Source organism: Chiroxiphia lanceolata, chromosome 9 (genome assembly GCF_009829145.1).
Source record: "Chiroxiphia lanceolata isolate bChiLan1 chromosome 9, bChiLan1.pri, whole genome shotgun sequence".
In the NCBI taxonomy this organism is placed as follows: Eukaryota; Metazoa; Chordata; class Aves; order Passeriformes; family Pipridae; genus Chiroxiphia; species Chiroxiphia lanceolata.
The window spans coordinates 22,669,817-22,682,424 of NC_045645.1; the positions used below are offsets into that span (position 1 = coordinate 22,669,817).

At 44.1% G+C, this 12,608-nt stretch overlaps 1 protein-coding gene across 3 annotated transcripts in view; it reads left to right on the forward strand.

Moving 5' to 3' along the window:
* Window positions 1-10,452: 10,452 nt before the first annotated feature.
* The window catches only part of DENND1B (DENN domain containing 1B), a 149,484-nt gene continuing 147,328 nt past the window's right edge, over window positions 10,453-12,608 (forward strand). For all 3 annotated transcript variants that reach the window (XM_032696453.1, XM_032696455.1, XM_032696454.1), the window contains exon 1: window positions 10,453-10,547. In XM_032696453.1, the coding sequence (XP_032552344.1) occupies window positions 10,531-10,547 (17 nt within the window). In that variant the 5' untranslated portion in view covers window positions 10,453-10,530. The remainder of the gene's footprint in view (window positions 10,548-12,608) is intronic.

Here is a 12,608-nt window from a genome sequence, read left to right on the forward strand (position 1 = left end):
AGTTTTCACAATACTTTTTGAAATGCACATCAGTGAAATCTGGATACAAAATACCATGTTTAACAGCTGCCATCAAAGAAACTTAGGAGATAATAGAGTAGAAAGAGCATGTCCTTGGACTATTTTACAGAATGTGTAAGAGGTACTTGAACGAGGAATTTTTGATTTTTTTATTTCTTTGTTTGCTTAGAAGATTGCAAGAGAAATAAAAAAGTTGATTCTTGGAGATGAGGATTTCAAGACTATTGTATTTCAATATAGTCCATCAGATCTCATGTGTTGCTACTGATGGTATTTGTACAGAAACATGCAGAGATTAACTACCTCAAGAAGTGGTGGTGGTAAGGATGTAGTGACCTCTACTTCTTCAGGGTCAACACCAAATTCAGGACTTAGGATGATGACCTCTTGATCTACATTGTCCTATTGACTGCAGTTGCACCACAATTCTGCATTTCCTACTCACTATAGTGTGCATGATGAAGTTTTTCTCTGGTATCATGTAATGTGCTGGCAGGAATATTTGAAGTCTAATCACGTTGTGTGCATAAAGCTGAATTTTTGTTTAGTTCTGTTTTGAGTGCTTCTTTAGCACAGACCCTGGCATTCATAGACAATTTCAAACACCCTGTCTGCTAGAATGGTAACAGAACCATACACAACCAACCCGGGAGGCTTCTGGAGTGTATCAAAGACATTTTGTTGAAGAAGGTGATGAATGAACTGATTACTGGACCCATTACACAGAAAGAAGGAAAAAGTGGTTGAAAATGTGAAGGTCAAGGGCAGTCTTGGCTGCAATGACCATGATACTGGCAAATTCCCATGGAAGACAGACCTGGAGGAATAAGGAGCACAGGAGAACAAGTTAATCCTCAAGGACAACCTCCTCAGAGCATAAGAGCAATGTATTGCAGTATGCACAAGGTAAATCAAGAGTAGCAGAGTGTGAGCATGGGTGAAGAGGGCGCTCCTGACTGAGGTCAGATGCACAAAGGGAGCACACAGAAGGAGGAAGCAGTGATGGCTGCCCAGGAGGTATACAGAGACACTGCTTGAGTGTGCAGAGAAGGAATTACAAAATCCAAAGCTCAGCTGAGTTGAAATGAGCAAACGATGTAAAGGGTAAAATGGGGTTTCTTGTGCCTATATGTCTGGAAAGAGTGATCAGTGTCAGCCTGAGTCCAGTGACCACACAGCAAGTCTGTTTGGATGATGATGGTTCAAGGTCAAGCCAGGAAATCAGGCCAGGAGGTCAGGATCAGGGACATATGAGACTGGGCACTGACACAGCTGCAGCACAGCTGCAGTGTCGCTCAAGCAGAGGCCAAGCTCAAGTGCCTCAGCTTGGAAGCAGCTCCCAAGGGATGGAGAGGCAGGCAGGCCCTTGCTGAGGTTGCCTCTAGCTTTCTTCCCAACAAACAGCTCAGATCAGCAAAAAGGCTGACTTTGAACTCAGTCAGCTAAACTCCTGAACCAACTAAAATCCTGGCAGGGGAGTTGATTCAAGGCCCTGGTGCAATACATGCTGTGGATTTGCTGTCCAGAAATCAGTATTGCAGAACAAAACCTGAGGGACCTGGTGGCCAAGGAGCTGAATGTGAGTCAGAAACATGTTCCTGCAGCAAAAAAGAGGCTGCCAACACTCCAGGCCCTGTGAACAAAAGGACAGTCAGCTGCTGAAGGGGAGTCATCAGCACCTCTGCTTCTTTACTTTGCCTGCTTTTGGGCTCCCTATCACAAGAAACTCACACACTGAAGCATGTCCAGTGTCTGGAGTTTGTGATGAAGGAGGGGAGGCTCAAAGAGCTGTGCTTGTTCAGTTTTAAGGAGAGGTGGCTTCAGGGTGAACCCCCCTCCCGTGTACGCAGCTACTGAGGGGAGGATGCAGAGAAGATGTAGCCTGATTCTTCCCAGAGGTGGACAGTGGGAGAACAAGAGGCAGTAAAGATGTGTTGAAATAGGAGAAATTCTGAGTTGACACAGTAATTCATTTTTTGCTGTGAGAGTGGTCCAGCACTGGAGCGAGCAGGATTCCCAGGGAGGCTGCAGTATCCCCCACTCTTGAAGCTACTCAGAATCAACCCCGAGCAGCCTGCTCTGAGTGGGAAGCTGGGTGAGGGGACCTCTCACGTCCCTTCCCACAGGTGAGATTTCCTGTGGCAGCAAGGTGCTTTGGTCGGTGTCATGATACAAGTACTAGGATAGAGGTTTGTACTTAGTAACTCTTCTAATTCTCAGCAACACATACACATTATTCTGCCCAAACATCTGTTAATAATAGAGTATGAAGCAACATAACTTTCTAATGGAACTATTGAGAAAAGCAACAGATGGAGAATTCTGTGCAAAATAAGTCATATCAGTATGATTTAATTTTTCTGTTTGCCTGGGACTCTGAGAATAAAACAGCCTGACCCTGAGGCAGACTTACAGCAACGTTTGAGAACTGCTGAGAGCCCTGTTCCTTTCATCACCAGCGTAAAGTGAAGCCCTGAAATAAAACTGTGAGGTGACTCCACAGCCTAACTGTTGTCATCTTTCTGAACTCTCTCAGGCACATCCTCTCAAATACCAAGGAGTATGGTGTCCTACCATTCTTCTGCTCTCAAACTGCACGTACAGCTCCAGTGGTTAGGGTAGGCAGCAGGACTAGTTCCAGTAAATAAGGCCATCAGCTGCATTAACACAGTAGGGTTGTACTGTCCCAAGGATAGCCTGTTGGCCTTGCTTTTCTTGAGCTGTCACTTCCTTCTTCCAATCTCATTCTTGCCAGATATTAAAATCAATAATTTCTTCAGTAAGCATACTAATAAATATGGTAGTTCCCTGTATTAGTTAATTACTGGGATTACACTCACATCTGTTGTGCTTAGAACCTCTCCACTGGTTTTGTGTCTTTGGTATTGGATGCAGTGGTAAGCCAACAATACATATAGGGATCTAAAACCATCTGTCTGAACTATTTGTAGCTATTTAGCACAATGATAACTGGGTCAATTGTCCTAATATCTCTGAATGAAGAAACCTGTAGAAGATGTATTTGACATTTCAATGATTTACCTGTGATCCAACTGCATAACAAAGTGTTATAACAAAAAGCAGCTTAGCAAGTCTTCCTCAAAAAGCTTCCTGTACACCTACATTAGGATTCATAAACTGCACAGGGACACAGTTTTTCCTTTTTAGAAAAAAACCTGGTTTATGTTAGAAAGAATTTGCCTTTTCCAAAGAAGAAAGGTTATCATTAATGAATTATCTTATGCAATTAATTACAAGCAAAGCACCACAATAAAACATGAGGACAAATCACTGGCCAAAGAAGCTGGCACTGTGGGTTCCCTGTCGTGTCAGACGCAATATTAGAACAGAGCTAGGGATATTGTGCAGGATATTCTGACAGGAGAAACTATACAGTGCTTTTTCATCTTTTAATGCAAGTAAATATAAAAATACACCATCTCTATTGGCTATTTGTATATTATATACTGTTTGGAAACCTGAAAAACTGGATTTTTATAACTAATTTCCATATAAAACATCTGTCATTTATATACTCTTCCATAATCATGCCAGTGCACACAGAGGGCCTTAATCCATGGCAAACAAACAGCTGGAAACTGTTCTTTTAATATTTAGTATTGCTTGATTTACTGCTTGGATTTTTTTTTTGCTAGACGCAGCAGACAGTCTCCAAAACAGCATATACACTTTTAACACATCCTCATTTTAAAAAAGTTCAGTTCCTAATTTTATGGACATTTGGTGTCACCACAAGAAGTCCACATCCAGATGATTGCAACAGTATGACATTTTTATGTTTGATAACAGAAATCAGTTTTGTACTGTTTTGGATAGAACTTTCTAAAAAATAACTTTCAAATATGGTAAAAAAGTCTTGCTCCATTATAGTTTTAATGAGTACCATATACATCAGGCAACATGCAACCTAAAGAATTTAAAATATACATTTGAGAAATATGAGGAGTATATTCTTGCCTAAAGAGAACTGAATTTATTCAGCAAGAAAGCGCTCAATCTGGTACGAAAGTTTTACTTGCAAATGACTTGAATGAGTGATTTCCTTCTGCTGAATCCATGCATATTGAAAGATGCCACCTGACCCTGTTGCTTCACTAAAAAATTCTTCCTTAAGAAAAGTGTCTGCTGGGCTGAAAAAAAATTCTCCACAATAATCATTAACTGTGGGAAAGAATTGGGTATGTTCCCTTAACATTGCCATCAATGTTTCTTGAAACATTCTTGGAGGTTTTTTGTGGAGGTTTTTTTTTTTTTGGTTTTTTTTTTTTTTTTTTTTACTATGCAAAGAAGAGAACAGCTTCTTTCTTTCTTAAGTATTTCATTTCTTTGAAGTTCCTAACAGGGAGGCCAGTTGCAAGGTGTCTGACTCGCATCTAAACTGGAACTGGGCAAAGACCACTGCTTGTTTTCAAACAGTCCTATGAATAATCACATCCACTGGAAGGCACTTGGTATTCGCCGGCTGAAGGCTGGATTTGGGTAGCAGAGCTGAAAGGTGGTTTGTCCTACTGTTAGATTCTGCCAGCTGTCATGTCTGAATAAATTAGAAATCCACCCAAATTTTCTAAATTGACTATGAATTGAGGTTAATATGCATAGAAATATTACTAATCTTTAATTTCTAGATTAAATTACACATGAACCACTGATAAGACATCAAAACAGCATAGGTAAAGCAACTCTGGTTAAACCTTACAAAGGCTTATAAGTATTTACTGGATTCATACGTCACACCTTCTGTAGATTATAGTGCAAATCTAACTAATAAAAGGTATTATGGGTCAGTCTGCAAGGATTTGCAAATACTACCAGTAAACTAAATCCTGAACTAATACAGCCATATTGTGAACTTGAAAACTTTTGAGTGTCTTGGCTCTTAAAGCTCCATAGTTTGAAGTTATGTTCATAATAATTCCCCCATCTCCTTTGTTAAACTTGTAATTAAAGCTGACCTGATTCAGAAGACCTGCTTTCTTAGTCTTGTTGGTAGGACACATTGATTAGAAAGCCAGGGAATCCTCATTTTTATATAAGCAGTGATCTCTGCCCAGGAGTTCACTGATTAATTAATGAGTGTGTTTACCTGAGTGTGTGTGTGTTTGGGCAGATTAGCCTTTGTGCATAGCCTGGCTGCAAGCACAATGACAGCTAGTGGAATGCTGCATCCCTGGCACTTAATGATAACATAGCACAAGCTTCACATAAAAGTCCTTACCCAGCCATGTCAAGGTGTCACCTTTGGTCATGTCTACCTTAAATCATCACCTGTTCTTAAGCAGGAAAACTTAAGATTTTTATAGTGGTTTTTTGAATAAATAACACTGAAAGATGAAAAAAAGATGTTTGTATGGATCATGTAAGGAGTCAATAAAAATATAGAATATTTACAGACATGTGTTTACTATATAAATGCATTTAGTAAATAAACTTGACAAGCTTCTTGAAAGAGATCTATTTCAAATCAATTACTATCTCTAAAGAAGCTGAATGATGAAATGACCTAATGTAGGTATGTGGTGTTTCTTAAACATACAGTATTTTCTCTGTTATGTATTGTCTCATGGCAGTATTATGGCTAAGGAGTTTAACAGGGAAATTGATATTTGTAAATTTGGAGATTTGGAGAACTTTGCATAAGGGAGATTACATAGTCACTCATTTACAACTGGGGATGAGTACGGGTCAGAGTCAAACAAGCTGATAAAAAAGCTCCCCCTCCCCCCCAAAAAAACAAACCTCCAACCCCATTAAAATGAAGAACAAACTCAGATTCTAAGAGATGCTTTCCAAGTCTATGAGTTCTGAGAAGGTGATTATTTTGATAGGAGATGTACTGATAGCCACTGAGATAACACAAACCTACTGTGACTTATTTGATGGAAGGAGGATTAAAAGTGATCCCAGTACAGACAGACTCAGTGGTAAGTGAAGAAGTAATTCTTGGTATAAGGTATAAATTGCTGAGCACACCAAAGAGTTCTAAGAAATATTTTGCTATAACCATACAATAGGAAACTTTATCCTTTTTGATTTTGCCATTTTTGACAAACTTATAGGCATTTCCAGGGGAGAACATCTCTTTCAGCAAGCTCTGTTAACAATATTCTGACGGAAATCCCTTTATGGGTTTCAGCAGCATTTAGGAGGAAGACCACTTTTATTAGTAGTATGCTTTACTACTAAATAAAATGCACCTAGCTAGTGAGGACTTCTGAGATACTTAAGATTCCTTAACTGACAGTATGTGTGCTCCAGCTTATGGCGGTGATGAGACTTCTCTTCTACCTCAGAACTGTGTAGCAAATAAAAGAAAGCCTTGCTGGAGTTAGTTGGGGTGGGAGATTTAGATCTGTACCGAGTTGGATTCAGTCAGTGATCGCTAAACCCCCTGTTATTTCATTGGGTGGCCTTTGCTTGTAGGCTAAATTCTGTTTCCTGTGCTCCCCATGAATGTCCCTGCACAAAGCAGGGGTGCTTGCAGTTTGCATTGGGAGGATTCAAATTCCCCCATGCTAAAAACTAAACAGAATAATTCTTGTCTTCAGAGGGTTTGTGCTTTTCCATTCCCTCTGTCCCTTTTATGTTTTCCCTGCCGAAAGAAAATCACTAAATGTGTGAATGTAATGGTTTCAACTTAAAAAAAAGTAATTGGATTCTCACGGAACTCCCCTTCTTTGCTCCACCGTTTCCAAGCGACAGGATACATGGTCATTTCCTGTCTGTTTCTCATCTCCCTTTTTGAGATCCCTGCACTGCACCACTTTTATAGACCCAAACCCACGTGGTTTTGATTTGGCAGAGAATGGCAGAAAGGCTATGGATGCTATGTTTTGGGATTTTGTTTGGTGTTTTTCATCTACATCTCCTGTTGTTACCATATTGAACTTTGTTGTTAACGAAAAAGTACGTTATGTGTTTTATTACGCTGTTAATAAATCTCATGAGGTTTGGGAATCTCATGAGGTTTAATAAGACCAAGTGTAAGGTGCTGCAACTGGGTTGGGGCAACCCCTGGTATCAGGACAAGGGGGAATGGCTTCAAACTGAAAGAGAAAAGGTTTAGACTAGATATTAGGAAAAAATTCTTTACTGTGAGGGTCATGAGGCACTGGAACAAACTGCCCAGAGAAGCTGTGGATCTTTGGAAGTGTTCAAGGCCAGGCTGGATGGAGCTCTGAGCAACCTGGTCTACTGAAAGGTGTCCCTGCCTGTCGCAGGGGGGTTGGAAGTAGATGATCTTTAAGGCCCATTTCAACCCAAACCATTCTATGATTCTATGATCCTTGAGATAAAGCTGCCTTGATGGCACTTCCATCCTCTTCTTATCTGATTCAGATGAAGTAGACTTTCAGGTATTTTTTCATCCAACCTCTTACTGCAAAGCATTAATAAATTTGAGAGAAAATTAAGGCTTGTAGGTCCAAGTCAATTTACATTGAGACCTCTTTTACTGGCAGCATGTAAGAGCTGAATAGTGTCTATAATTATCTATATCAGTTTTAGAGATCCTTTATATTACTGGAGTGCAACAAAGATGACTAATGAGTATTCACCATGGGCTAATTACAACTGAAGACTGAGTAGGAATTTTTATCTCTAAGTTATCTGTCTTTCAGTTGCTCATATCTATGAAATAAATGTTCATCACCCCCACCTCCAGCAAATCCTCTTATATCAGTCCCTACGCTAATTTTTTAGAGATAATTTAGGTAGAGTTCAACCATTTTTATGTTATACAAAACATATAAAGAAGAAGGCTGTTGTCTTCTGGATTACCTGGTAGAACAGTTGACTCTGAAAAGTCCAAATATCCTTTGCTTCATAGTTCTAATTTGGAAAGGAAAACCAAAGAGTAAAGAAAAGTAACCTAGACTTCCAGCTTCAGAACATACTAAACTAATCGATTTTCTGCATGTCTACTAGGCTTTTCTTTCAGCTTTTCCTTCTTCCTTAACCCTTTTCCAGGGAAAGGCTGAAACAAGGAAGCAGCAAGAGGTATTTTTGAACACCAACACCTTTCCTAAAACATCATCTTTCATTAAAAGCTGTTGTGGTTGCAAAACAGTCTTGAAAACATGAACTAAGTGTAACCTGGGCACAGATGTCTGCTTAAGCTTGCACAGAGTCTGAAATAATAGCTCTGAGAGATGTGAGCTTCACCTCAACAGGGTGTTCTGCTGTATGCCTTCTATTTTAAATGTGAACTTTCTCTACTCTTCCTGCTCTTCCAGGCAGGCAAGGTTTGGTCACTGCATGCAGTCAATTTACTCTAGTGACAAAGCATATATTTACTTTGGGAAAGAAACCCTACCTATTTTTTCTCCAATTACGATAAAATAAATTCCAAGGGACCCAATGGTTGTATCTGCCAAGAAAGACCACAGTCCAAGAGTGGCTGGAGTTGCACAGTGGATCAGCTTGACAGGCTACCAGACTACTCTTCTGTTTGTAAAAGTGGCAAGCATCAGCAGCTTAAGAGAAGAGAGAAACAAATTCACAGTAGGCTTATAAAATATTTAGTGTAATTAAGAATACAAATTTAATGAAATCCTGAAACAGGGTATTTTTGTTGGTTTTTCTTTTTGTTGTTGTTGTTGGTGGTGGTTTTTTTCCTCCTTCACTTTCTGGTACATTTCAAATGGAAATTTTCCACAAATAAAATGTCTCAATATTTTGATAACCATCCAATCCAAATTCAATCTTGTTAAAGTATTGGCCATTTCGTGCAGAAAAGACTTTCAAATTCTGTGTGCTTTACAGTAGGTATGGTGGTGAGATGGAGGGTAGATAGACAGACGTACAGACATGACTGTGATCGTGTCCCATGTCCCATGTCCCTCCCCACACGTGCGTTCTCATATAGCCAGATTTATCAGCTGCTGGAGCCCTTTGGGTTCTGTATCATCCCTGGGTGCCAGACGCAGTCAGCCTGCCTCGGGGGCTGCAGCTGGGTAGCTCTGGTGGCTGCAGGAGGGTCCCTGCCTTGCTCTTCCATTGCCCTGCTAGAGCAGGGATGGGCATCAATGCCCTCTCTCCCAGCCCTTTAGTCCAGACTGATCCCACCAGAGAAGTTCAGTTTAACAGTGGGTCAGTTAATGCTGCCTGCTGTGAGGGCCTCTCATGGTATACAAAAATACGCATTTGATGGTTTTATTCCATTTAAACCCCCTGAGCTATATGAAATGCGTGGTTATGTGTTAAGGATGCAAAGCCCCAAACAATTTCATTTACTTCAGTGGGAGCTGCAAATACTGGCTGTTAAAACATAGATGAGAATTACTGCAGAACGAGGACTGGGAAAGTAAGTACTTGAAACCGAAGAAAATCCCCAAGCTAAGGTTTCTGTTGCAACATTCAGTTCTTTCTGTTGTACATCTACACATTTTATTATTAGTTAATCTATATCCTGTGAGGTGTGTAGGATGTGCAAGGAAGCCAAAACGATATTGCTTTGGAAAAGTTAATATTTGTAATTTCCTGACTTTGAATATTTGATTTTTCAGTCCCAGTAATGCACTAATGCTGTTTTATGTGTTTAAAATATAATTGGCTTGGATTTTTTTAATCTTTTCAGCTGTTGATACGATGATTAGTTTCTGGAGGAAGAGTGAAAAGAATGACGTTTTTTCTTTGGCCCAGCACCACAGAATCTATTTTACGCACTTTTTCATTGCAGTGTTACTATGCTGGTGAGGGAAACTTGGTGTAGGTGGGAACTTGGCTGCTCAGTGCCTCTCAGATGAATGAGACTTGGAAGCCTCTCAAGGGCGGTGTTATTTTTATTTCCTTTCCAAACTCGCGGGAAGCACTCGAAGGTATAAAGCTTTTCATGTATGTTTACAGGACGGTGCGTTTGCTCCAGCCGGCCTCCGCTGCAACACCTTCTTGAGCAGCTTAGGACACTGTTTGTTTAGCACGCGACAAAAATAAAGGCTAAACAGATTTAACCGCAGGTTAAATTAATATTTATGACCTTTACTAGGAAAGGCTCCACTTTCCTGCTGGGCATAAAGGGTTGTTACAATGTGTCAGTGGACACACCATCCAAGGAGGTGATGTTGCAGCGGGTGAAGGTGCCCGTGAGGTGACACATGACGGTACCATGGTGCTGCCCTGCCCCACCTGCCAGGCCCCGGGCAGGGGCTGCAGCGCCCCGGGCCCGGCGCACCTGCCGCGGAGGGCACGGGCCGCCCGCCCTCCCCCGCCGGGCTCAGGTGACACCGGCCCCAGCGGCTTCACGGGCCGCCGAGGAGCTTCCTGGTTCCCAGAAGGTGCCGGAGCGGCTGCAACAGGAACTGAGAGACGGGGGAGGAGGCGGTGCCGCCGCTCCGCCGCAGTCGCGGCCCGAGCCGGGGGAGCGGAGCGGAGCAGCCATGGGCCGCCGCCCGCCGCGCTGAGCCGCCCCCGCCGCTGTCCCTTCGCCCCCGCCGGGCGGGGTGCTTGTCCCTGGGGGCGCCGGGGCCGCCGCCGGGGCCCCGCGATGTGACCATGGACAGCAGGTTCAAGTGAGTGCGGTGCGTGCGCGGCCGCGCCGCGGCTGTCGGGCGCGGCGGCCCGAGCCGAGCCGAGCCCCGCGGCGGACGGGCGGCGAGAAGGCCCCGCGGCCGCCCCGGCTCGGCGAGCCCGGCGTGCGGCGGGCGGGGAGGGAGGAGGGGAGGGGGAGCCCACCCGGCGGGAACGTGCGAGGGGCCGGGCGCGCCCGCCGCGGCCGCTGAGTGACAGCGGGAAGGGCGGGCGGGAGGCGGCGGGGCCGGAGCCGGGGCGAGGCGGGACCCGCGGCGCAGGGGGAGCGGCGGCGCCCCCCGACCCGGCCCGGGCAGGGGGGAGGAGGAGGAGGAGGAGGAGGAGGGGGAGGAAGAGGAGGCGGCCGCAGCCCCGCCGGCCGCTCCCCCACCCCGCGCCGCCCCCGGCCCCGCGGCGGCCCCGGCATCGCCCGCCCGCAGCGGTGCGGGGGCCGCGCTCGGCAGCCGCCGGCCTGGCCGGGCCGGGCAGGGCAGGAGCTGGGGCAGCGGCAGCGGCGCCGGTCGGGCCGTGCGCGGGGAGCGGGGCCCGGGCGGCGCTGGGAGCTCGGTGCCGAGGCTGCCGGGCCCAGCACAGCTCCCCTGGGCCGGGCGGCAGCGCCGCCCGCAGTGACCGTGCCCGGGGCTGTGACAGGCGTCTCTTTAGGAGGTCACAGAATCACGGAATAGCTCGGGTTGGAAGGGAGCGCTGGAAATCATACAAGCCAACTCCGTGCCAAGGCAGGGTCACCTGGAGCAGGTGACACAGGAACGCGTCCAGGTGGGTTTGGAATGTCTCCAGACAGGGAGACTCCACGACCTACCTGGGTAGCTGTTCCAGTGCTCTGCCACTCTCAACGTAAGCAAATTCCTCCTCATGTTGAGGTGGAACTTCTTGTGTTTTGGTTTATGGCCATGGTGTTTACAGAGCACCTTTTTGCCATTGTGGTATGGCAGGTGCAGGCGAGGTTTTAGGTGTCCAGCCTGCCCACCGGGAGCGGCCGCCTGCCCTTCCCCAGGTTGGAAAGTGACAGGGTATTTAACTCGGGTTTCGGAAATTGACAAACATGGCCGTGTCAATACATGATGAATAAGCAGGCTGCCAGTGGGGAGCTGTGAAGGAAATGAGAGACGGTCTGACAATTTTCAGATTAGTTTGACACATTTTTGACACTTCTAAGCGTAGTGGGATGTGAAGAGTAAACTTAGAAGCATTTTTCTGCAAAAGCAGTTTCAGAGTAGTAAAGTGAAAGACGGAAGGCAGTGTTACTTCAAAGAGCTTTTTTTTCATGAGCATAATTCAGCTAAGAGTTGAATTAGAAGCACTCATTTGGTGTTTGCAACACTTGGACTGATTCAGATTAAAACTCCAACCTGAGAGTATAAACCCAATGCCTGAACTAGAATAATATCATGGGGAGATGTCATTTCTTTTAAATGCAGGATTTTTGTGGTTCACTTTTCTAGATGGCTCAACAAAGCACAGCCTTATCAGTTTCATTCTGAACCTGCTCACCAGTCAGAGGAACAGTGGACAGAGTTTAATACCAGAGTAAATCTCCAATATACTGGATTTAGGCTGTTGTAACTCAGAGCAGAATTTGATGTCCTACAGACAGGATCAGTAGATACAGGATTTACCCAAATAAATGCTTTAAAATGCAAGGAAAGATTGTGATATGGGCAGGTTATGTCTCCATAACCTGAATTAGACTATAATTACGTATCTCAGTTGATGATGGTGCTGAGGTCAATGAAAGCATGTACTGAATCAATTAATTCAATGACAGCTGAATCAATGACAATGAATGATCAATAAATCAATGACAGCTGAAATTTTCCCCAGCTCAGCCTTTGGATTTCATTCAAAACTTTCTTTAAAGAAATAACAGTGTGTTCATTTGCTCTATGCTTTATTTGAAGCATTCTAGAGACCTGGAACCAAGTCTTGGATTTTTCTATTTGCTTGAATCTCCAGCTGACTTTAGTGGGAGCATTACGCAAGAAGGGAGTTCATGTGTGAGCCTTTTATGTGGTTAAATAGATAATTGATATGGGTGCGGTTAT